The sequence below is a fragment of the Perissodus microlepis genome, chromosome 7 (assembly GCF_051167445.1).
Source record: "Perissodus microlepis isolate ML-2025 ecotype Zambia chromosome 7, ASM5116744v1, whole genome shotgun sequence".
NCBI classification, from domain to species: Eukaryota; Metazoa; Chordata; class Actinopteri; order Cichliformes; family Cichlidae; genus Perissodus; species Perissodus microlepis.
This window is the reverse complement of record NC_140467.1, coordinates 8,973,400-9,000,521: the sequence shown is the minus strand read 5'-3', so window position 1 is coordinate 9,000,521 and position 27,122 is coordinate 8,973,400. Positions and strand designations below refer to the sequence as shown.

The 27,122-nt window shown below is 40.0% G+C and overlaps 1 protein-coding gene across 8 annotated transcripts in view; it reads right to left on the bottom strand.

Annotated features, from left to right (window-relative positions):
- The window catches only part of shank3a (SH3 and multiple ankyrin repeat domains 3a), a 201,175-nt gene that overhangs the window by 32,662 nt on the left and 141,391 nt on the right, over nucleotides 1-27,122 (bottom strand). For all 8 annotated transcript variants that reach the window (XR_014800651.1, XR_014800652.1, XM_084933196.1 and 5 more), the window contains one exon: nucleotides 15,170-15,283. Coding sequence is in view for 6 of the 8 variants with exons in the window: in XM_084933196.1 (XP_084789322.1) it covers nucleotides 15,170-15,283 (114 nt within the window). In the remaining 2 variants the exon portion in view is untranslated. The remainder of the gene's footprint in view (nucleotides 1-15,169; nucleotides 15,284-27,122) is intronic.

Genomic DNA, 27,122 nt, shown 5'->3' with positions numbered 1-27,122 from the left:
TTTGAACCAAATATTTAAAATTTGTCACTTCAATTGCTTCATGAGACCTGTTAACACTGATTTTTAGTACAGTTCTTGTGGCATACCTCAGCCTTTTCTCCCTGTTTGCCTTCTTTAAGAATGGCTTCTTAACAGCCACCCTTCCACTGAGACCGTTTCTGATGAGGCTTCACAGGACAGTAGATTGATGTCCAAAGAAAAACTTTGAAAGACTCCCAGAAAGCCAGTGAAACTGCTGTTTAAAACCACTTTGAAAAATTAAAAGAAAGTTTTTCTCCTTTAAAGCAAAATATAAAGAGGGCTGGAGCAAGACTGTTGTAGCACACCACAATAATGACACCCAGTGGGTATCAAGTCATGGCAGTGAAAGGATTCATGAAAAAAAAGCAACTCAACCAACAATCTACAGATGACTTGAAACAACCACAGGTGAACAGTGTCTGAGAGCTGCCACGACACTGTGAAATAGACTAGACTTTCAGAAGAGTGCCTTAACCCGTCGATGTGTGTATGTGCATGTTTACTTTTGTGTGCGGACATGCGCGTGTGTACAAGCGAGTTTGCGCATGTGACCCGCTCTCATCCAGTGCAGCCCCTGTCAGATGTAATATGTCTCTGCTCGACTGTCAGCCCTGCTTCAGCTTTGATTCATTGTTCAAATAGCATCGCCATCTATTATGATTTGATATGGATCTGTCCTCCAGAGAGAGATGGCTCAACACACTCGACTGACTTCTGATGAAAAGTACAGATAGTGGCCATCACTCTGTGGTGAACAAACAAACACAAGAGCCCTGCACACACTCACTGGACACTTAGTGTAATTTTTTTTTCCAGGGTTAAATGGTAGGACTTCTCTTGAACTGCCAGTCTATAACACTGACTCAGCTAAACTTTAATACCTAAGACATGCCTTCCAACCTGTGGTTTATTGTCTCTCCCTCTCTCGCTAATAAGATGGATTAGTTGGCTATGCTAATCTATCTGCTGACTCGAGACAATAACTTAAGTGCGTGCGTGTGTGTAAGCATAAAGGTTTAAAAAAGCCTGTCCATTTGAATGCACACGCACAGCTCTGTCGTGTCAGCATTTGCATACTCACTCTGCATTTTACAAGTTGTCACCAGAGAGTTACTGACTGAACTCACTATGTAATTTGTAATCTGGGCCTGTACCGACTAATTTATGGAACCATGAGGGAAAAGAAAGGGGTTTGTCATTGAAAGGTGAATGCTTTTTCTGTTATGAGCTTGCTCAGTATCGCACTGAAATTACCGACTGTAATAATATGAACTCAAATACATAAGTTGTAGAATTGCCGCTATAATAAATCACAACAACGCATGGACAAGGTGACCATGAGTGCTTAAGGACACCAATAAGAGCAAACTATTTATGCTCAAATGGCTATCCTATGTGTTCTTAAGCTTTGTGTTTTTCATGATTTAGGATTAGACTGAGCTGGCTCAGAAAAATGGGACGCAGCTTATCAATTAAGTAGCCTCCCTTTGAGGTGACACTGATGCTTTTATGGTGTTGCACCAGTCTTACCCAAGGTCAACGCAGACAGACCTTTTCTCCAAAATAACTTGTTAAAGTTTTTTTGCTTTACTGCCGCTGATGAGGTACCATTAAGCTCTTCTCTTTCTTTCCTTTCTTTCCTTAAGCCTAGAGCACACATGGTTTATAAAACTGTATAAAATAAAGGTGGGGTGTGGGAGGTGTGGGGGGGTTGAAGACAGCGACTCCTTGTCTCCTGCAGCAAGCAGAGGGAAGCATATGATAAGAAAGAAGGTGCTACCAACATGTCTTCAGCCTGACTGGCCTTGTTAACACACAAAAACATTCATATTTATTGTGTTAGGGTGACACTCAAGGTGTGAAGGGCGAAGATTGGCCCTGTCCTTGAAATGCTGATAACATGAAAAACTGAAAAGACAGAAAAAAAACATACAGGGAAAAGGTAAGATTACAGAATGAAAGAGAAAGGGAAGGAGAAAAAAGCTGTAATAGTCCTACAACACTCTCATGAGGATACGATATGTACTGTATTCATGAATTTTATATTTGAATGTGATGAAAGGCTTTTCCAGAAAGAGGAAGCCATTTAAACATGTAAAAAAAATCTGCTTAAGTGTATTTTGGATATTGCCGAATGCTGTGAAATAAAATAAAGTAACAGCTGACAGTAGCAAAACAGATGCCGGTACATCTTTCCTAATGAAACCTAAAGGAGAAAAAAAAGAAGCTGATCAGCAGCTGATGTCCTTGAGCTCCAACTGTTCATTTTCAAAGCAGAGCGATGCATTGAAAGAACAGGCTTCATACATACGGCATAATTGGCGCTCACTTCAAGGGCGTAGATTTGGTTTTGGCATTGGTGGGGACGGATGATTCAACCACCGAACCCTGCCCCGTTTCTTTTTTTTTTCCTTTTTGTCTTTGCTTCTTGATAAAAAAAAGGAGAAATGTACTTGCCTACATATGCTATTCTACATGCTTTTAAACAATTTAAAATTACAATTCACAGTTTTATATGTGAATTATATAATGTTAAATTACTATTAAACAAATGACTGACTAAGTATTTTAGACTTTAGTTTACTTGAGCCATATTCCATATAAATCAGGTATCATACAAAAATAAAAATAGCTTCAAATACAGTCATGACAATAAAAGAATATGACTTTAAGGACTTAACAACATTACTTCAGTTATAGTGCACCAACATCTCTTATACAGGGTGGCCCATTTATATGGATACACCGTAATAACATCATCATCATCATCACCTTTATTTATAAAGCACTTTAAAACAACCACAGCTGACACAAAGTGCTGTACATTGGAACTGTAAAATAAAATTACATGAGATATAAATAAAAACAAAATAAAAGAAGAGTGAAACCATTAATTAAATATAGGACTACAGAGCGCACCTGATTAAAAGCCACATGCTCTAATTGTAGAAAGAAAATCAATTTTGTACTTGTACAGGCCGCACCACATTTTAAGCCGTATGCGTTTCACTTGTAATATGAGATATTTACACAGAAATATTACACGTGAGGATTTTTAACGTTTAATTTAATCCGTAAGGTAACATAAACATGGTAACATAAATGTTATGGCAACATACAAAAATACATACTGCAAATGCTTTTTTTCCTCGAACAGCGCCTGTAACACGGCTACCTTTAAGTATACGTACGTATCGGTAACACACAAATTGCGTTGCTTATGGTTTTTTTATGGAACAGTGCACAAACAACATTACGTCGTCTCTTAACAACTGGTAAAAATATATACTGTATATATACTACTTATCAATTTTATTGGTCTACTGTTACCAGGCAAAATGTTTTTGGCCGCATGAAAAAAAATATGCATTAGCCGCACGTCAGTATAAGCCACAGTGTTCACAGTGTGGGAAAAAAGTAGCGGCTTATGACCCGAAAACTACGGTACTTCAATTAAAAGAGAAACTAAGTCTCACTGAGGTTAAAAGCCAAGGAATAAAAGTGGGTTTTAAGACACGATTTAAAAGTGGACAGTGAAGGGGCCTCTCTAACGTGCAAGGGCAAATTATTCCATAATTTTGGAGCCATGATAGAGAAGGCCCTGTCCCCTCTGAGCTTCCTCCTGGATCTTGGTACCTCCAGGAGCAGCTGGTCAGCTGACCTGAGAGACCGACAGGGTGTGTGGGGATGAAGAAGCTCAGAGAGGTAAGGCGGGGCAAGACTTTAAAAACAAACATGAGAATTTTAAAATTAACTCTAAAAGACACAGGCAGCCAGTGCAGAGAGGCTAGCACGGGGGTTATATGCTCTCTTTTTCGAGTTCCTGTTAGAGGAGTCGTGCAGCCGCATTTTGAACCAGCTGCAGACGTGAGAGCAATGACCGACTGACCCCCACATAAAGTGAGTTACAGTAGTCCAGGCGGGAAGAAATAAAAGCATGGATCACTGTTTCAAGGTGCTGCCTCGAAAGAAAAGATTTTACTCTTGCCAGTCGCCTTAAATGATAAAAATTGGACTTCACCACTGCTCTGATTTGGTTGTCCAATTTAAAATCACTGTCCAACTTAAAACCAAGGTCAGTAACAACAGGTTTAAAATAGACTAATAGGGATCCTAAAACAACAGAGGAGGACTCACAGTTTAGAGCCAACCAAGCTTTAATGCCATCTAGACATGTCAAGAGAGGTTTTATGGAGATGCCATCCTTCTGCTTTAGTGGCAAATAAATTTGGCAGTCATCAGCATAACAATGAAATGAGATCCCATGCCTTCTAAGGATGGAACCCAGAGGCAAGAAATACAGTAAAAAGAGCAGTGGCCCTAAAATTGAGCCCTGTGGGACGCCGCATGACAGAGGAGCAGAAGATGATTTGGAACCGAGAAGGCTGACAGAGAAAGTTCTATCTGACAAATAAGACCTAAACCAATTAAGTGCAGTGCCACCAATACCCACTACATCATTTAATCGAGAAATTAGAATATTGTGGTCTACGGTGTCAAAGGCAGCAGTTAGGTCAAGCAAGACAAGAACAACATGGTTACCAGAATCAGATGCCAGAAGGATGTCATTAAAAACCCTTAATAATGCAGATTCTGTGCTGTGAAGGGTTTTAAAACCTGATTGAAAAACCTCAAAGATGCCATTTTCATCTAGAAAATCTTTCAGTTGACTAAAAACAATTTTCTCTAAAACCTTGGAGAGTAAAGGCAGCTTGGAAATAGGCCTATAGTTCGCTAAAACTGTGTGATCAAGGCCAGGTTTCTTAAGCAGTGGCTGCACTACTGCATGTTTGAAATTTGCAGGAACCACACCAGAAGACAGACTGCTGTTAATAATGTCAAGGTCATACTGTCCTATACTAGGAAAAATTTCTTTAAAGAATTGTGGAGGGAAAGGATCCCGAGGGGAACCTGTGGACTTAATATGGCGAACCACATCCTCTAAAGTGGAGAGCGTCACAAGCTCAAACTGAGTAAAAACAGCAGTGTAAGGGACAGAGACAGAGGGGTCAGAGTCGGGAGCTGTAATAAGAGCCCTGGTGGTGACAACCTTTTCAATAAAAAAGTTCAGAAAATCATTGCAAATCTCAGGAGAAATTTAAAAACAGACATTCAGTGGCGTATTGAGAACAGTGTCAATGGTCTTAAACAACACACGTGGGTTATGACAGTTGGAAGAAATAATATTTGCAAAATATTCCCTTTTTGCCTCTTTAACAGTGTTCTGGTAGTGATGCCAGCAGTCTTTGAGAATTTGAAATGATACATGCAATTTATCCTTTTTCCACCTCCATTCTGCTCGACGACATTCCCTCTTAACAGCACGACTGCTCTCATTAAACCAAGGCTCAGGTTTAGCCCTGGGCTGCCTGGTTTTTAAAGGAGCCACAGATTCCATGATTGTTTGTAAGCAAGAATAAAACCAGGAATTGAGCTCTTCTGTGTCAGAGGAAACGAAGTCAGAAGGGCCACCGAGCTGATTAAAAGCAGCAGAAAACTGCGCGGCAGTGGAGGGGTTAATAACACGACAGCACTGAGTAGCAGCGCCAGATTTAACTGCAGTATATGTCAAACCAATGTTGAATAACACAGGCATATGATCTGAGAGTGCACAGTCACAAATCTCCAAGTTAGTGACAGACAGACCATGTGACAGGACAATGTCCAGTGTGTGTCCGTGCTCATATGTAGGGCCACGTACGGACTGTACCAGGCTAAAAGAGTCAATAAGGCTTAAAAAGTCCTTTACCAGTGGTTTATCAGGACAACATACATGTATATTAAAATCTCCAACAATAAGAACACTATCATAGTTGGGCATAATCCCAGCTAAAAAATCAGAAAAGTCGTTTATGAAGTTCTTATTGTATTTCTGGGGGCGATAGATGACAGCACAGAAAACCGGGTTTGTACAACTCACCTCAAACAAGGTAAGTTCAAAGCTGGAGAATGAAGGCTGTAGAAAACACTGCTTACATTTGTAATCCTTTTTGTAAACAGTCACTGTGCCTCCACCTCTGCCTGACGTCCGTGGCGAGTTAAAATAGCAATAATCCACAGGTAAAAGTTCAGATACAGCACTGGACTCACCAACACTCAGCCACGTCTCAGTCACACACAGAAAATCCAGATCACGGGAACTGAAGAAGTCCCGAAGAATAAAAGTTTTGTTTAAAAGTGATCTGGCGTTCACCAGGCCAATCCTGGCAGGAGCTGGAGTTGGCGCTCGGGGTTCAGGAGGTCCAGAAACCCGCCGCAGCAATCTCAGGTTCCGATAATGTTGACGGCGGAAGTTTAGCCTGGGAGGGCATGGGCAGCGAGGCCGAGGAGACACATGTGACACATCAAACTTATTGGTAATGTCACAAGAAAAACAATGGTGTGCTTGGTTTCAACGTAACTTTATTCTTTCATGAGTTATTTACAAGTTTCTCTTTGTTCACAGCCATTGACATGTCGAAGAGGTTAACACGTGAGGAGCAGATCGAAATTGTGTTGATATCTGGTGAATGCAGTAACCGGGTCATTGCAGAAGATTTCAATGCAAGACACCCTACGAGACAACCCATCTCCCATGGTACAGTTAGCAAACTGCTTGCTAAGTTTCGTGAAACTGGTTCAGTGTTGGATTTGCCAAAATGTGGACGCAAGAAAACTGTCACTAATGAAGAAACATCAGTGGCTGTCCTAGCTTCATTCAGCAAGAGCCCACAGCGTAGCACTCGCCGCATGTCACTGGAGAGTGGCATTAGTCGAACATCCCTTCAGCAGATATTAGCTACTCACAAATGGCAACCTTACAAACTCCAGCTACTGCAGCATCTCAACGAGGATGACCCAGATCGGCGCACAGAATTTGCAGAATGGGCAAAACAAAAATTGGAACAGGACCCTCAGTTCACGCAGAAGATTTTGTTCAGTGATGAGGCAAACTTTTATGTGAATGGTGAAGTTAACAAACAAAACCAAAGCTATTGGTCTGACACTAACCCACATTGGATGGATCCCTCCAAGACTGTTGGACCAACAAAAGTGATGGTTTGGTGTGGTATATGGGATACAACGATAGTGGGTCCATTCTTCATCAATGGAAACCTCAAGGCCACTGGATATTTGAAATTGCTACATGATGATGTGTTTCCCTCTTTATGCACTGAAGCTGGCACGTTCCCTGAGTTTTTCCAGCAAGATGGTGCACCACCACATTATGGGTGCCAGGTCCGAGCATTCCTAGATGAACAGTTTCCTGGAAAGTGGATTGGTCGTCGTGGGCCAGTTGAATGGCCCCCAAGGTCTCCCGATCTGACCCCCTTAGACTTTTATCTTTGGGGTCATCTGAAGGCAATTGTCTATGGTGTGAAGATACAAGATGTGCAGCACCTGAAACTACGGATACTGGATGCCTGTGCTGTCATTTCTCCTGCGGTGTTGCTATCAGTGTGTGAAGAGTGGGAGAAGAGGGTTGCATTGACAATCCAACACAATGAACTGTGAACAAATGAATCCAGCACATTGAACACATTTTATAAGTGGTCAGAAACTTGTAAATAACTGATGAAAGAATAAAGTTACGTTGAAACCAAGCACACCATTGTTTTTCTTGTGACATTACCAATAAGTTTGATGTGTCACATGGCCCTCTTCCTATTGAAAAAACAAAAGTTGTATCCAAGATGGCCGACTTCTAAATGGCCACCATGGTCACCACCCATCTTGAGGAGTTTGCCCCCTTACATATACTAATGAGCCACAAACAGGACTTTAATATCACCAACCATTCCCATGTTATTACGGTGTATCCATATAAATGGCCCACCCTGTACATTAGCACTAATGGAACACTAAGTAATCATCCACAACTATTTTCAGTTGCGGATGATAAAGGATTCAGAAAGTTTATTCATGCAGGCCCATATGACAGAGAATGTGCATCTTCTTTTTGTTTTCATATTTTAATTTATATTTAATTGTGTTGTGGTTTGCAGTGTTTTGTGTTGTTTCACTTTAAATTTGTTTAAAAGTAAAAAGCTGAAAATTTAAATATTTAAAAGTTGAAATGTGAATAGTTGGTTTTTGTATTATATGATTTATTTATTACATTTTATGTGGAGTGAATAAATAAAAGTACATTTACGGTACCCTAGAGACAAAGCACGTACAAACCCCAAAACACGTACAAACCCTGAAGCATGTACAAACTCCAAAACACGTACAAAACACAACAGAAGTGCTCCAGGATGCTAGGCGCAGTGTTGAGCTTTTGTTACCTAGTGGCTACACAAGCCAGCAAGTACCAACGACCGTATTTGGTGTGTGGTAGTAACAGGTAAATGAACTTTTTTTTTTTTAATCATTTGAATATATATGAGTGCTTGTGTATAAATACACAAACAATACACATATGCTTTCATGCTTTCAATTGTATAATTTAAGTGATCTAGGTAGCTCTGTTTCGGAAGTTCAGTTAACGCTAGAAATGTGCTTTGGAATTTGTACATGCTTTTTGGAGTTTGTACGTGCTTTGTCTCAAGGGGCCACCGCATATATTTATATATAAACATATATAAATAAGACCACTTTTTTTTACATTAGTAATTCCTTTTGTGCATAATTTTATATTGTTGTTAATAATAAATTAATTAAAGCAACAAAACAACCTGAAGAGCCGGTTAGGAGCCGAAAGAGCCGGCTCTTTTTAGTGAGCCGAGCCGAAAGAGCCGGTTCTCTAAAAAGAGCCGGAAATCCCATCACTAGAGTATTGGCATGTATGGCCTAGCATAGCCTGTAACGTTATTATGACGGACACATTTTATGAGTGAACTTGACTTTAAGTCACTTACAGGTTTCTTTGAAAATTACTTTCTTATATCCAGGTTTTTCCTTTTTGCTGCCATCCTCCTCTCCTCCTTGCAGATCCTCGCAGCGCAGGCTTGCCGCTGCTAAAACTAAACAGAGCTCCCTGAAAGGCACAGCCAATCACATTGGCCATATTTGTCACCTAAGGTAGGACTCCAGCAGAGAGCGTAATTTAACTCTTTCTGCACCGCTAGGTGAATGAGACGTTGACAGATCGTTTTTTTTCTTGCTATTGGTTTTGTTTTTCTTTACTCGAAGACATCAAATTATTGGTGGGGGCAATTCAATAATCGCTGGATATTGGTGGGGACATGTCCCTTCCGTCCATGCCAAATCTACGCCCATGGCTCACTTGCCACACCATCAGATATCCATTCATAAGCTATTAGGGAAAAGCTACACAACACAGGCATTTACATGTCTCCTTCTCTTTTCTTTCACTGAATCCTCTTTAGCTCCTCTTGCAGTCCTCAAGGACTTTGAGAACATTTCCTGCTTATGTGTGGGCTGTCCTTTTCTGTCTCTTTGTCCCAGTGCTTCAAGAGCAATCATTTCCACAACTGACGTCATTCATTAATCACTTTTTTTTCATTGAGGCTTTATATTTAAATCGTAGCATGTTGTTCCAAGTGTACAGGATTGTCTCCTGTTTCATCCTCCAAAAGAATATGGCTGATATAGCTATTACAATTATTATTGTTTTCTAGCCTAATATGAAAACTATAAAATAAATACCTCTGACTGATAATGATCTTTCAATAATATAAAGTAGGCTGCACGGTATTTACAATTGCACCACCAAAGCCGAGCATTGAGAATCTTTTGAAATGCCAAGAAAATTATACTATACTGCATCATCAAACACTGTCAATAAGCAGACACAGATAATTACAGTATTGCCCTTGCACCTCAGATATGTCTGCAGAACCGAGCTACGAAGGGGAAATTGTGCTGAAAATTCCACACTTGTGACCAGATAACTTCCTGTGTGATTCCTCTCCAGTCCATTGCACTACCTCCCTATCGCTCCTTACCCCTCTCTCTTCCACCCTACCCTCCGTGATGCTCTGTTCATGTCAGTCTCAGCTGCCGCAGCAACACTGATGTTTAAGCATTCTGGGGGAGTGCAGACACACTCCAAAACTTCTTAATGGGCAGGCTAAAAATAGCTCAGGCTGGATCTGACTGGGCTGATTCATGCGGCTGTGAGTCATTCAACTGTGCCACGGTGTGAGGAGAGCAAGGGAATGGAGTGAATGAGCACTAAAAGAAAAGAAATAAAACTTTGCACGCTTGTTAAGATATAAAACCGCTGAAAAATGTGCCCTTGCTTATCCCATCAATGAGAAAAATGTGCATTTTATCCCGTGTGAGCGTGTGTGCCTCTAATTCCTTAAGGACACTTGACACTGCAGGGCAGCAAAAAAGAAAATTAAGGCTAATATAATAGAAAATGAGGCTGATCAAAAACAACTTGCTGTTTCATTTACCATTAGGGACAACTTGTCTTTTTGGTTATTGCATGTTGATTTCTCTTTTGGGGATAGCAGGATGGTGGGTGGGGTCTTTAGGCTGGTGGGTTGCAGGAGCCCAACAGATGGTAGCCAACAGATTAACAGTACCACTGCTAAAAATGAGTGGCGTGGTAATTTGTTAGCATCATTAGAAAGGGAAAAGCAGTTCATACTCATATCATTATTCCCTCCATTAACACGGGTAAACATCTACTATTAACCCCCTGATACAGGCCAGCAGCATCTGTGTGTGTATGTGGGAGGGGGAGTCGCTTACTGCTTACTGAAATGATTCAAGGCTCTCAGCAGCGCTGGAAAACAAAGTCCTTTCCTTTTCCAAGTTTTGTTTTTTAACCCAAAAAATAACAACACACTGACACAGTACAACCCACTGACAAACAGACACACGAGACTAATGGGGCCCCGTAGATCAATCCAATCAATATTTTGGTCTTCCTATTGCTTTTGTTTCCCTCTTTGACTTCTACACTCAGCCTTTGTCTCACTTCCCTCTCTCTGTCCCCTTGAGCACTGGTTGAAGATGAACTGCTGGCTGCAGGTAGCTCTTTCCATGCTGAGAGCAGAAAGCCATGTGGTGAAAGATAACAGCCAGAGAGTCGGTGATGGCTTAAACTGTCACATGGTCATTCACACTTTCTCCCTCTGTTTTCACATCCTGCATCCCAGACTTAAACTACTCCTTTTTTTCCCATTCAACATCATTTTTTCTTTTCCCTCCATCTGCACTGCTCTTTCAAACCTCTCAGAAGAAACAGAGAAGTGATGGGGGCTTTTTTTCGAGTTTAGACCTCACGACTCATGGCACAGCGGAGCAGAGAGAAAGGGAGCGTGTATAATGGTATTTGGGTTACTTAATTGTAGACAGGGCTGTCTTTCCTGCTTCACTAGGCCGAGACATATTGCCCTTACTGTCAGTGATGCCTGAGTGGCTGCCTTCAGATAAACAACCCACTGTGGGTGTTGTAGTGTGTCCCAGTGTGTGTTACTATGTCATCTTGTGTTGTCTTGCTGTTGTACTGCACATGAATCTAGGGATGAGGATGAGATTAGTTTTGAAATGCTTCAGTAGATTCAGAAATTGTATGTTAATCACTGATATATCAAATGCCTGTCTTGTACTGCATAATTTATTTTCATTTATATAATTATAGGCAAATATAATTATTAGCGTCCGGTTAAATAAAAGAAAAAGAACTATTTACTGGTGGGGAAGGTAGACATCACTTCAAATCTCTAAAAAGGGCTTCTAGGTACTGAGTTTTTTAGGATTTATGAGTGAGTGGGACTGAGATTCAGATCCCCCCCTCCTCCCTCTTTTCCTCCTCTCTGAAAGACACGCTCTGCCATCTCCACTTTGCTGTCTTTTAGAGTATGCTCCACCATCCGTCTCCCTTGCTATCTGGCCCTTTCTTTCCCACCTTCCCCTATCTTTTTCTCACAATGCATTTAAATGGAGTATTTAGAGATTCCGCCCTTTCTCATCACTCCACACCTACTCTGAGGTAACCTCAATCCCTCAACAACCCCTTTAAAAAAAAGAAAATTCCCCAGCTGCTCCAGAAATAGGCCCCAGGAGACGCACGACAAACACACAAGGAAGGGGATGATATTCACAACCAAAAATGCCCTTGCCTTATTTCCACTCTATGAACCTGCTGCAGCCTTTTATGCCAAGGTAAACGTTTTCACCCAGTGACCAGATGGTTTCCATGATATTTGTTTATGATGCTGCACAAAAATTTGAATCCAGCAACCCCACTGCACATGTTGTTCCCCCTGGGACCGCACTAAACGAAATGTACCATCTGCTAATTAAAGGACAGTCTAAATGGAGATGCGTTCACATTAATCTGAAGTACTCTGAGTTGTTTGAAAAGTTTACAATGTTGTCTTTAAATGCTGCAACATGGATGTGAAGGTCAATTATGAAGCACACAAAATGGCATGCCAAAAAATATAGAAGTTTTACACCATTTTATTACCTACCGCAGGGCAGGAGCTGCTTTACTGTTAGGTGGTCTTTTTTTATTTATTGTTCCTGTATCATTTCCGTGTGTTACAGCCAAACAGCAATGCATTCCATTACCATACTACTGCAATACGTTTTACTGGTAGACTATTTTTCAGCTTTTAAAAACTTCAGGACCATTTTGCTTGTATTCCTCAAGCCTAATGAGTTTATGTAAAGGTCAATAAATAATGATAACAATAAATACATAAATTAAAAAAAGCAAAAATAAACCCAAGGATTTATTAGTGGAGTTGGCAAATACCATTAATAATTATTTTTTCATTTTGTTGTGTTAGGCACATAACGCAAAAGGTAGGTAAGTTTTCTTTCTTCTTCTTCTTTTTTTACTGTGCACATGAGTGTCAAAATAGTACTTACATATAATTTTGAGACACATTCAAGAGTCATTCATTCCTAAACAGGCTACCTCTAATACTTTAAGATTGGATTAATAGCCTTATATTGTCACCGTATCTAAAGTTAACATACCTACCCGTTCGGTCAGTGACGTGATACTCAAAGATTGGCTCGTGGGCCAGTAGGGGCCATTTTTATGCAGCCTACTACAAAAGGAAGAATATACTAAAGTGCGTCAAGTTCATGTAATATTTGATACAGCAGCACAGAATGAAATCAAGGAAATATTTCTCTTTTCAAATCGCATCTTATACTTTATATTAGGAGCTATTTTACATCTTTAGCAGGAGAAAGTAGTGAAAGGATTCTTAAAAACAAAGCGATCCACTCGTCAGCAGATTACTTGAGAGAATTGCAGGTGAACAGTGTCTGACAGCCATCTGTGAGACAGACTAGACTTTCAGCAAACAGAAAGCAGACTAAACCTTCCCAACACTGACAATCTGATGTCGAGAATAGCCACCTCAGTATCAATTAAGACATTTATAAACTAGTACAAAAATGGGCAACCAAACAAATGAAACAATACAAACACCAGCTAAATGCTGACTATTAATCTGTTGTGTGCATTTTGGGGTATTCCTTTGTGGCTGTGAGCCTCTATGAAACAATCGATTTACTGTTTAAATCTACTTCTCTGCAGACTTCACCTTTGACCTTTTGGATATAGAAGATCTTTATGTTATCATCCTCCCCCACTAGACATTTGAGTGAAATTTCATCACAGTTAGCAAAACAAGTTTTGTGAGCTCAGTGTGATCCTGGCCTGTATGACTGATGTACCAACTGACAGTCTGAAAACATGAAGCCTTCAGCCACAACAAGTGTCACTGCAGAGACTAAAAGACGTTTGGCTACACATGTTTGATTTATTCACCTCCATAAAACTCTCATACAAAACCAATTTTCAAATTTTGGTTAATTATTTAACAAAACTAATAGATAAGCATGAAATATTACTTAAACTCTAACTTACTAAACTAGGTCTGTCACCACTAATGCTTATGTATGTTTTTGTTCATGTGGGCTTTCCACAAATGATAACACATCATTCACATACAGCTCTATTACACAATGCTTTTACACTTTTTAAGACTGAAAATTAAAAGCAAACCTTTATAAATAAGGAAAATATACAGGAGGCATTTGCCATTAACTTGTAGTCGACTACTAAATTTCATGAGAATTTTCCTCTGATCCAAACCCTGACTACATGTTCTAATGCAGGCTAAACCATTCAGGCTTTGCAGTACACCTGCATTTAATTATGCGCTAATCAAGTGCCCCTAAAAGCTTGAAAATCTTTGGTGGAAAACTCAACAGTCAAATGTCAACTAATGAAAAGGGAAGGTTAGATTTAAGTACTCTGTTGCCAGTATACTGTCTCCGGCATCTGCATAACCGTCTTTCCAGGCAGCTTAGACATTTTCAAAAGATTTACCTCAGCTGCTACTGTAAGAATATTTTATTGATGATACAGTTTTACTGTCAAAGCAGCTGTAAATATTTGCAACAGTTGGGAATATGGAACAAATAAACTTTTTACTATTTGTTATTACTTATTTATTTGCAAATTTTACTTTTGAAGTATAATTCTGAAGTACAACTGGGTGCTTAAAACCCTTGCCTCAACAAACACGGGCTTTATTTTTGCATTTATTTACAAAGTGCAGGGTAGACATACAGACAGCAGGGGACTGACATGCAGCAAAAATTTGGCCAACCTGAAGTCAAAGTGGATTCAGTGACTAACCCATTTCAGCCCAAGTATCCTCTCTGTAACTACTGCTCCTTAACACTGTATTTACACTGCCAGAGGTGGGTGATGCTTTTTGTGGACACATGCATAAAAAATATCATTATTACTTTGGCTTTTGCTGTTCAGTATTCCCCAAATTACTTAAATCCTCTCAGAATTTATCATTAAGATCAATATTTAATTTTAGGCAGCAGGCGATGGTTACAGGAGAGATATTTTTTGACAGAATTTCTATAGTTGGCACAGGCGTTTAATTAATAAGCCTGAAATTTTAAATGATAAAAAAAATCAAGAAAGTGATTAGAATGAAAGCAGTTTACAGTCAATTTAAAAAATGTAATTGCCAATTAATTTATAGCGCACCTTTTTTCATTTCTGGTTTCAGGGTATTTCCAACTAATTGATGAAGACATCACAGAGACACAGATGTTACACTATTGTTTCCACAAAGAGAGCTACACAGGACTCTGACCATTAGAGCAAGATTATAATTACTTGTCAGGACTCTGACACCATCAGTGCACAGTATGCACATGCATGTATGTGTCAGTGTGCATGCAGATGTCTTACCTAGTCGTGGATCGTATTGTCTCATCTGCACTTCTTCCACACAGTCTGCTGGGAACCATCCTGTCCTCCCTTTGACTGTGCCTTCCCAGAAACCTCCTTCCCCAATGCTGAGCACTGACAAAGAGAGAGAGTATGGGGACATTTCATTAAATGAGCCTTAGCTGTCATCATTGTGAGGTTGTGGAGTCTTGGGAAAGGGAACAAAAAGGACAAAGGGCCACATAACCAACTGAGGTATTTAGTTTTTTTGTGTTCTTTCTTCATAAATTACACAATGAAGTGTGCACACAGGGAGTGGGAAGAAAGGACAGGAGTGAAAGACTTTGTTTCACAAACACACACTGACACGAAGTCCACTGACACAAAGAGAAGAAGTTGGGAAGCAGAAATACTGGTCTGTAACTTATGTACCATATCAAGGGCAACATATTTTCATTCCCCCCTCATACCAGTAACTAAGTTTACATTTTTTAAATGTCATAGAGGGACAAACTGATATTTTAAAACAGAGGAAAGGAATGATAAAAAAGAAGTAGGAGTTAATAAAAGGCAGAAAAAAAAGACCAAGAGAACAAGAGGGCGGGAAGGAAAAAGAAAGAGATCCCTTCTAAGTTCTGCTGTGGTAATTAGAGATGAATGTATAGTTGATATTGATCTTCCCTGCAGGACTGAGCCAGCACACTCATTTCTACAACACTCATCCATTATCCCAGCAAGCCAACAGACACACACACGGACACAAACACACGCACACACGCTCCTCAGAGATCACCAGGTGGGACTGAAGCTTTGCCTGAGTGAGCCCTTCTTCTAAACTGGTTGCTAGGCTACGCCAGTGTGATGTTGCAGCCAGCAGACAGTCTGCTAAATGATGTAGTCTGCTTCCTCCAACTATATTCCACTCTGGCATGGGGACATGTCATGGTGGTGTAACCTGGGGCACTTTGAGAAGCAGCCAGCTGGACTGAAATGATAGTAAATGCTCAAATATCAGTCATTCACAGGATTCCTTTCTGTATCTTGCAAAAAAACCCCAAACAAACAAAAAAAACACATTTTCTCAATGACTTATTTGACTTACTAGGCCTAGATCTACAGAAATCCCCCACTGACCCCCAGCCCCCAGTTTATTTATTTTTTTTACTATATGTTCAGAGGCACATGGGCTGCAGCAGACCAGAGTGGAAAACTGTGCTTCAGTACACTGTTTGATGTTTAAACCAACCCTGTTAAATTAAACTTATTGTATTAATTATAAAGCAGACTTTCTCGAATGTTGTTATTTTCTCCTCTGGGAAAGGTAAAGTTTAGTTAACTAGAAAATGTATTAATTTTCATAATACTATTGGGCTCCAAGGTGTGGTGGAGCCTATCCTGTGTGTGTGATAGAGCATGAAGCATGGTACACCCTGGGCAGGTCACCAGTCTATCACAGATTAGAGCCCGGCATTAGAAAAGTCATTAAAGAAAATGCTCTGAAATCTTTGAAACTTTCAGAGCATTTACATTAAATGTGTTCATGTAAATGGGGAGTCTTCTATACATGTGAGTTCCACAGGGTTCAGGCAGTGTAAAACTGTATATATTATGACTGCTACGCAGATGATACTCAGCTATATCTATCTATGAAGAAGGATGACAAAGCAATTTGTTCAACTATGTGCATGACTCAAAGATATAAAGGTCTGGGTGTTCCATAATTTTCTTCTCTCAAATTCAGACAAAACCAAGTTTTTTTCCTTAAAAAATCTTAGAAAAGATATTCTTATTTTGGATGACATTACCTTGGCCTCCAGTAATACTGTTAGTAGAGAACACTGAGCACCTATTCTCTACTGACGTCCCACGTGTTACCACGGCAGCATGCCATTAAATTTTTCTCTTTGTTAGTCTGTCTTTTGTCCTGTCTCCCTATACTCTCCTTTCCCCCCACCACCCAAATGGTCAAGGCAGATGACTGAACCCCACTGAGCCTGGTTCTGCTGGAGGTTTCTTCCTGTTAAAAGGGAGATTTTCCTTCCTACCATCACAAGACACTTGCTCTAAGGGGTCATTAGATTGCTGGGGTTTTCTCAAGAATATTGTAAGTCTTTACCTTTGAGTATAAGGCACTCTGGGGCAATAGTTGCTGTGATTTGGTGTTATATAAATAAACCTACATTCAAAAGCAGAATTGAACTGAACCGAACTGAAATGTCGAAACCCAGGAGGCAACAGTGCTAATCACAATACCACTGTGCTGCTCTTAGTTTGCATAATAATATTATGATGATGGTATGGTTATCCCATATTTTTGTAAAAAATCTGCCTCTTCACTTGTATACACATGTAACCCCTCTAAAAGCTGCTTCTTTCAGGCTCAACATTCACTTACTCACTAGACGAAAGCGATGTGGAGGAGGAAGGAACGGCTGTTTATTGACTCCCCACTCCCTGCTGTAAAAAACATGACACTCAGCACACAGAGGATGCGTGGACTGATCCCCCTCTCTGATCTCAGCTTAACACAACTTTACCCCACCTGTCTCCTGAGAACAGACTTACTCTGTCTCCTTTTTCCATGCTCAAACCCTTTATTCTCTCTCTACTATACGAGTCTTTCGTTCTCCGAGCTTCTGAATAATTTCCCAGCTATCACCTCCATCCACCCTTTTGTCTCTGACAATGTGCCTGCCTATACTGTAATCATGTCACTGCAATAGACAGGTGCTGGCTCTGCTTTCTGTTCCCCAATGACAGAAATGAAAGAAAAGGTGAGTCCTCTGATTGATCTTTGAGGCCGCCCTCACTTAATTCCCTCACTCTCTTATACCACACTACTAATCTATTTCTGGTCAGAACACAGACTGAATCGACCAGTCTGAGACTATAAGAAAAATTCACTGTTTTATATATATATATATATATATATACTGCATGTTTGCCAGTGTATATGCAATCATCTTTCTTTGCTGAACTTTAGTCACGCCCCAGCCACTATGAAATCTGAAATCAATCTAACTGATTGCTTGTAAGTGAAATAAAAAAAGATTAGTGACAAAAATGTGTGCACAAGCATAGATGTAATTAAATGCATGCCATGCTTGCTAATTTGTTTAAATAGAGAGGATAAAAAAAAATGTTTTAAACAAAATCTCATTAACTCTCTAGCACCTTTAATCATAAAAGCTATAGCTATTATATTTATATAGTTAGTGCTAGTAATATTTGGCAATTAAAGTGTTAAATGGTACCATGCTTTTAACAGAACTAGTACTACAGATATCACGGTTACTGGATTTTGTTTACATGGGGCACAAAAAATGTGTGTGTGTGTGTACTACGCTACACACACCAAAACAAAAGTGCATGTGAGCACATGCTCTGGCATAACATCCAGAACTTCCTTGCTGTGTGAGTTACCTCCACCTTTCACTGCCACTACATTTTGTCACTTGCAAAAGCTGTAATGACAGCTGCCCCTGTGATCCAGATGTGGGCACACAGAAGCCAAGCGACAGGAAGGAATGCAAACAGCGCATATCTGCGCTGGATTAACAAGGCTGCTTTCCTACAACTGCCAAATGGTGAGCCACAGTTCAAGACGGCATTCGGAAAAGGCTTCCCTACTGTACAGTCAAGTTTTAGATAAGTGCGAGACTGTTTTTTTTGTTTTGACAAACAGTCTCACTCTACAATGTGTCAGGGCAAGTGCAAGATAAATTAAGTGAAAAGACGTGTCCTTTTTTGCATTATAAGTCCAGTTGGTCAAAATGTGACTCTCTGTTTTTTTGAGCTCTGCTGGTGTTGAATTTCACTTTGGGGTTCTTTAGATGCACTGCTGAAATCCCAAACAGTGTCCTGCTTCCTGTGGAGGTCTTTCATAGCTTAAATAAACAACACTGTGGTACACACTGTAATCAACACCTCAGCTGGACATGAGCCTTTCACTCTACTGCATGATGAAAGGTCAGTCCTATCTCAGCTGTATGACTGCTAGGCGTGACCTGCCACACTGAGTCATAATCACCTCCACAGGTAAACCAGTGTGAGTGGCATGTGGTGACATTCGTTCATACACACAGTTTCACATGAACACACCACTGCACACATGGTTTCACACTACAAAACTAGCTGCAAGCTGTGCTACTACTCTAAATCTACAAAGTGGAGATGGATGCATTAAAGGGGAATATTTTGCAATGTAGAATTCCCTGCACAGTCATACTGAAACCTCACTTTGCTCATCCCAGAGGAACACAGCAGGGTTGAGGTCTAAACAGTGCTGCTTTTCTATATACACACACTCTTCACAAACTGTATGTAGGGCACCAAGTGCTCGAGGGGCACACTGACAAGCTAATGGTCATAATTTGTAATAATAATCATGATTATTTAAATTTATGTCCAAGAAGCACAGCTACAGGCACAGCCCCAAGGCAGTGTACTCCTAGTGCAAGTCCCAAGCCTGGATAAATGGGGAGGGTTGTGTCAGGAAGGGCAGCTGGCACAAAATCTATCCCAAATCAAACATGCGGATAATCAATAAGATTTCCCCACTGAATCTGTCGCGGCCTGAGTTAACAATTACTGTCACTGATGGTGTTGGCCAGCAGGGTGCTGGTGGAAATCGTGCTACTATTTGCTTAAGACAAAGGCATGGATGTAGTGAAGGAGGACATGCAGAGGGTTGGTGACAGAAGAAGATGCCAGAGATGGTGTGGAGGGAGATGATCTGCTGTGGTGACTCCTGAAGGAAGTTTAAATTTAAGTGAAAGTACCCTTACATGCATGCACATGCAAGAGAAAATGACAAAAACGTTTTCGATCTCATTTAATCGATAATAAAGTGCAAGTTGTATGTGAAATGGTAAAAAAACAGGAAAGTACATAGATTTGATGGTGGAATTGAACTCAGGACCTTCTTGCTGTGCTGCAACAGCGCTAACCACCATGCCACCGTGCTGCCATGCGCTCTAAATAACCACATTTAATACTTCTATAAGTTATTATGGGTGGATAAATGATTAGACACGAACTGATAACTCAGTGTTTCTGAAATCCTAAATAACCTCACAAACTGTGATCGTGCAGGATTGCATTAAAATGCCGAAGCCAACCCTGCACTGAGGAACTGTGACTGTACAGGCCACCTGCTGAGAACCTGCTGTTTTGTTTCTTAAACCAACAGACAAAAACACAAAACAAAGAAAAAAAGACTTGACATAATCTGCATGACAGGAAACATTTTTACTCTCCTTTTATCTGGCTTTCAAATTCTTTTACCAACTGTTTACAGTATTGTACTCAAACAACAATTTCATGTTTCACTGAATCTCATAGCTCATCTTTACACAGGAGTGTCATCAGAAATGATTTGTATACAATATACTTTAATGGCAATAGATCATGGCTATTCAACTAAGAAGTTAGTTGGGCCAGATTTTCAAACCGAGGAATTTATCTGGGCCAGATATTTTTTTGAAGCCAGTAAGCAGCAGATCATGATCAATTTCAAACCCACACAACTGTATTGAAAAACAAGTAATTTTTTTATTCCTTTTCCCCTGTAAATCTGGTGACCTCTCACAAATGCACACCAAAGGGTCCATTTAAAAAAAGGGAGCTATAACTAAACTATTTTTTGCACATTTGAAATAATAATAATAATAATAACAAAAAAACATTTTGATAATTCCCTTTCAAATTAAAATAAATATTTCGCTGACCACTCGCTTTTCCTGCCATGGATGGAGCCCCATCCGTCACAAGTATACAGACACGCTTCATATCCAGACCATTTTCCTCAAAAAGAGCTTAAATCTTCTCAAACATTATTTCGCCAGCTGTGTGTCCCTCTAACGGTAGTAAGCGAGCAATTTCCCATCCAAAAAACGGACATATACGCACAACTGTGCATTATCGGTTCTGTCTGTGATCTCCTGCTATAGACATTACATCAGTTTTCTTCAGGTCATCTAACAGCATTTCAAACTCGTCTGACGCCAGAACTTCAACTCTACGAATATTTGAACTGTCCTACAGGGGTACGTTTTTAATAGCAGATGTCACACTTACTTTAATTTTTTCATCACTTTTCACCGCATCCACCACGGCCAGCATGCAGTATTTCACTGCTTCAGAATCTGTGAAAGGCCTTTTCTTCTTCGCCAAGAAGCAAACACGAAGGGAAGATGCTGCAGCTCTCTCTTGGGCTGTACAGGACCCTCACCATGGTAGTACAACTCCGGTTGTAAGATTATTAAACTCGGTAAAATGAATAAGTATTTGTCAGTCCAGGCAGGGTTAAACCGACAGTTTTCATTGTCAATTTTGCGCTTTTGGAGTGAGAAAGACATGCTGTTGTTGCATCATATATTACGATGATTGTTTAATATGTTTACATCACGGTGCATTGTGGGTTCAATATTGCTAGGCTACTAGGAGTGTTGCATTCACAGTCTACACTACGCTGTAGGAATTTTTAATTTTTTTTTAAATTAATGAATTAATTTTTTGCGTTTTCTCTGTGTTTCTGCCAGGACCACAGGCAGGGCCACTCGCAGGTTGCTTCTGGGCCGCATTTGGCCCGCGGGCCGCCATTTGAATAGGCTTGCAATAGATTATAACAACATACAGCATGGATAAGAAGTCACGAGACATGAAATATTGTGAAATTATGTACTTAAAGTTACGTTGTTAATTCTCTGTAAACTCTAGGATGCATATCCCCTCTTAATTTGTCTCAATAACAATTGGTATAGCTTTGAAAACAAAATATTTTACCAGTTCCAATTGTTTTTTCTCAAACAGCTTTATATTTGGCTGGTATTTTTAGCTGGTGACATGTCTTGACTGCAAGCAGTTCTGATTAGCACTGTGACTCTTTAAAGCCATTGTGGGTGGTGCTGTGAAATGTATTTTGTGTGCCTTGCTGAAATAAACAAATACTTCCTAGAAAAAGATGTTCTCTAGATGACAACACATGATGCTACAGACCAGTATAAACCATTCAGCTTTCATGGTGCAGTCACAATTGTGCCAGTTATCTCTGCATTGATACCTGTAACAAGTTAAACTGTCCTTTTAATCTTTATAGAGTCCATCATTTCCCCCCAAAAAACATTTATTTTTATTACTCAGCCCATGGTACAGTTTTTCACGTCAGCCCAGGATGATCATCTTAAATCACCTCAGGTCTGCCAGAGGAGACAGAAAATCTGGATCTTCTCTATTTATGCTTTGTTGCATTTAGTTTATATTTCATGCATGGCGTGACAAACTCTGGTAACTGACAATGATGTTCAGAAATGTTCCTGAGCCCAGGCAGCGATTACCACAACACAATCATGCCCCAGTACTGGCTTATTAGGGTCTCTGAATACCGGCTTACAGAAATGTCTTCTATTCTCTGAATCTTTTAATTAATTCTAGGTTGCAGTATTTTTGCATTTTCACTTTTCTACCTTTGACCTTCACAACTATGAGCTGCTTTTGGCCACAGGATTACTGATCAGAATAACTCACTCAAGTAAAGAATTCTATGGATCTACTGTCACTACGTGAGGAATGCCACAGCTGGTTAAAGGTGGAGGGCACATGTCTAAAAAAGAAGCAACATCTAAACCAGGGGTCGGCAACCTTTTTGATGATGAGTGCCGTCTAAAATTTCCTCAGAAGTCAATGTGCCATATGATTGCGTTAGCAATAAATTTAATAATGCTCTATATGAACAGTTACACACTATATAGAACAACTTGACAGAATTATATTTGTTCGCAGATGTTGGCAGCTATCAGCGAATAGTTATCAGCTATTTTGAAACAAAAAAACAACAGAAAACAGACAATGCAAATGCTATTTATGGTCTCCTCACAACAATGAAAACAAACGCTGTTGTGTCAGTGAATTACACTGTCTTGTTGGTATATGTATGATTTCTATACATTTTCCATCGGATAGAAACTTTGGTTGTAAGATTCAGATAATTACTTAATAAAAGCGAGACATTTTAAATGAGAATAAGAAAGAAAAGTATTTCCTTGTGCCCCCCTCTCCCTGTTAATGCCCTACCTGCCCCCCTGGCAAAACTTTGCTAGACCCGCCCCTGCACAGTTACCAGCTGTCAGCTACGTAAAAAAAGGATCCTGGTGTTATTTGTCTCTCAGAAACAGTTCATAACTTCCCTTCAACTCATTTATGTCACCTAAAAGGTAAAGCTGTTTCTCCATCACCTGTTCAGCTCTGATGATTCAGTAAGGACATCTCCTGGTTTCATCCTCATGTTTCCCTCTCACCAGATAACCAAATCGATATCATGACCAGCAGCTTTTACAGCTGTGGCTCCAGCAAACATCAACTGATACTAGAAATTAATATTAAATAAATTCTAACAGCAGTTGACCAAGCTTAAACGTGCTGCTGTTGTTTAGCGCGACATCTGCTGGTTTCCTCTTTCGGGCGCAAAGTGGGCGATAAACAAACAAGAGAGACGATCAGCTGATCATTGATTAGTTTCATGATTGAAGTAGCAACAAGTGAGAGATGGGGAGAGAATGAGAGAAGAAGAGGCAGCTGACAGCGTAAAGATGCACAATAACTCCAGCTTTGTGTCTTTTTCCATTCTAGCTGAAGTACGGGACAAACTGTGTTCCTTTTCTCTGAATACGGGACGATTCCATTTTTTTAAGGAGCCATTGGCAACTCTACTAACTAACCTTATGAATAATATAAAGTTCACTATCAGTAACATCATAGCACCCACCCAGCTGTATAGAAACATGCTAGCTAGTACGCAGTATGAGTTATTGTAACTGACTGTAAAAAGTCAGCACAATGAAAATAAACTACACCTAAACTTGGTTTATATCTGACCCAGATAGACTGCAGGTCATAACTTCTTACCTGAAGTTCAGTTCACCTGACACTCGGACCGGCGGCCGCCTCAGGTCTCTCCTCCTCCTGCCTCCCCCTTCCCTCATCCACCTGCTGGCCTCTGTGGAAGCTCCGCCATAGCCACCACATCGGCCAGCATCTGGCCAATCCACCACCTTTCATTGTTTATACTGTTACAAAAAAACAAAACAACAAACAAACAAAAACCATCGGCCCATAAAAACGAAAAATCACATTGGCCCACTAGGCAGATGCCCGGTATGCCCGATGGCCAGTTCAGCTATGGTCGTGCCATCAGTTAACCCTTCGCGTGCCACAGCTGGCACGCGTGCCCAGGGTTGCCGACCCCTGATCTAAACACAGTGTTTCAGCTACTGTATATGCAAAACCCCAGATTTTACCATTTGATAGATTTAAAAATTCACAGACTAACTATTAAATACGCTCAGGTGGAGTGTACTGTACTCTACATACAATATTTTAAAGTCTCGTAGGGATTCAAAGCATCTTGCCACAGTAGACTGTGCAGCTCCTCGCCAGCCTTTTAATGAAAAATTCTTTAAAGAAACACAATACAAATTAAGCATGAAGTGAGACCAAAAAAGGAGAAAAGCATAACAGAACCCGAGAATGAAACAAAGGCAAATTAAGTGGCAGGCAGAGGCTTGCATTTAGCAGTGACAAAGAGAGATGAGAGCCAGACATACGCAAGCTGACAAAGAGGAAAAGCCATGTTTCAACAGACGCCTAGTTATTCATGACTGTCCAAAGAGTCTGTGGTGAAAAGTCTTACAGTATTGTTCTGTCTCTGCGCGTGATATGACTGTGTTTTGCCCTCCGTTAAGACAGTCACGACTCCTGGTTTAAAAATAGCATCAGTGAGGATGCAGAGCTATTTATACACTTCACACACCCTGCCTGCTGGCTTCAGTGCACCCCTGTTCGAGTGTGTTTCTGGCAAGTGATTGAGCTCATTTTAGTTCTTGATTTGTGTCATTCTAATGCATTGAGCTGAGTCATTCATTTAGTTTCTCTGCCTCTCATTGTCTTTGTTCCTCGTTATACCAACCACCCCCTCCTCACACATACACATGAACCACCGAGAGTCGTTTTCATGAATCAGTGAATGGCAGATGATGAGGAAATGAGTAGATTTTTAAAAACACACACACAAACATATGTTTCCCAGGTAACGGGGTGCTGCGTCAAACTCTTGTATTTGCCCACAGAAGCAGACAAAGGATGCAGCTGTTCTGAGAGAGGCTGATGGCTTTCTGCCACTGATGCACTCACACTGATTCAGACAGAAACGCCGCAGAAGATTTGCCAAAGCCAAAGTACACCTTGATTTCCATAAAATGGTATGATGGCATTATTAAATATTGCATTTGTTGCTGAATTTTTTTGGAGTGTTGCAGTAATAATTCTTTTTAAGTATGCTATAAAGTGATCTGTAACTCACTCTTACTTTCAAAGTCTCCATGTATTAACTCTGGTTGTTGGGCCAACATAAATTAAGGCAGTCAAATATCTAAAAGAGTCACATTAAAAATGATGGTCTGCATATGTCTGCTGTCACATGCCACAGCTGCATAATAGCATAGGGACACAGACAGAAATACCATGAGACAGAGTGAATACGCTTTGCCTGGTAGAAGCTTGTTTCACAGTCAATAACAGTTACATTTAAACTGTTATAACCAGGAGCTTTCTGATGAAACACAAGCTATTGTAATTTTTTTCACCATCCTGTTGCTGCTCCCTGCTGTTCACTTTATGAGCTGTGCTCCTTTATTCTGTTTCCTCTGTGAATCTTAGGCATTAAGAGAAGCACAAACATTCTGATCACCAGTGTTCGGAGGTACTAGAGTGTGAGACAAAAACTTCAAGTGACTTGCAGTTTCAATAATCCAGCTTTAATTGCATCAAATGTGAAGACTTGATCTAAATAGACTTAAGTGTATTTATGCTTCCTGGCCACTTTATTTGGTGCATTGATGAAACCTCATGCAATCCAATATAAAAAAGGGAATGGGTGTAGTGATTTACGTAAACATGCAAACATACATGGAAATACAGTATAAAAGCTTGTACAATTCTAATGACCTTGAAAGTCAATATTTGGTATGATCACCTTTATTCTTCAACATGAACCTGTACGTTCTTAGGCAGGTTTTCCTATAAATTCTTTAAGCAGTTATTGGGAATAGTTCTCCAGGCTTTTTGAGGAACACTGAAAGCTCTTCTTTGGATGTTGGCTGCCTTTTGTTCTCCATTCACCATGTCAAGATGTGCCAAATTTTCAGCTAACAGCTCTTTGGGAATCACTTTGTTAGTGCAAAAAATACTATTTTATGCCTGTCAAACACTGTTATTGTTGGCATTTCTCAAAGATTCAGCTAAAGCAATGGAAAATGTTTGCAACAGGCTGCTTGTAACAAATTATCTAAATATTTAAAACTGATTCTTTACTAAATTGCTTGTTATCTGTCGACACAACACTTGTTCATTCTGGTTCAATCTTGAGATAAGTGCCTTTTTTTAAGCTCATTGTTAATTGGCCTAACAAAATGGTCTAAAAATGGTCGGGTACAAGGACTGGACTGAAAATGCGTGAAAAGGCAGCAAATGTCCAAAAAAAACCCCAAAACATTGAAAGCCTGGGGAACTATTCCTCAAGGATTTTTTTAAATATAGCTCCTTTGAAGCTAAAAATAAATAAAACGAAATGAAAACAAAAGTACAATTATCACATTGAAAAAGCTGAATAAAGTGGTCAGTGGGTGTACATTGTATTGTATTATACCACAATGCATCAATGTAACTCCACTTGTAATATGGCCACTGGAACAGCTCCCACAGCCCCGACTGAAGATCCAACTGTTCTTCATTAAGCATCACTGATATGTTACACTGATAACATTACTGAAAGCCTAAATAAATGTTATGTGATGTGAAATAGGAACTGGCTGAGTCAGGATATGACTATATCTCAGCCTTCATAGCAATGTGTATGAGTGCGAGTGTGTCCGTGCATTAAACAAAGTGTGTGAAGGTGAATGAGAGCATTCCAATAAGC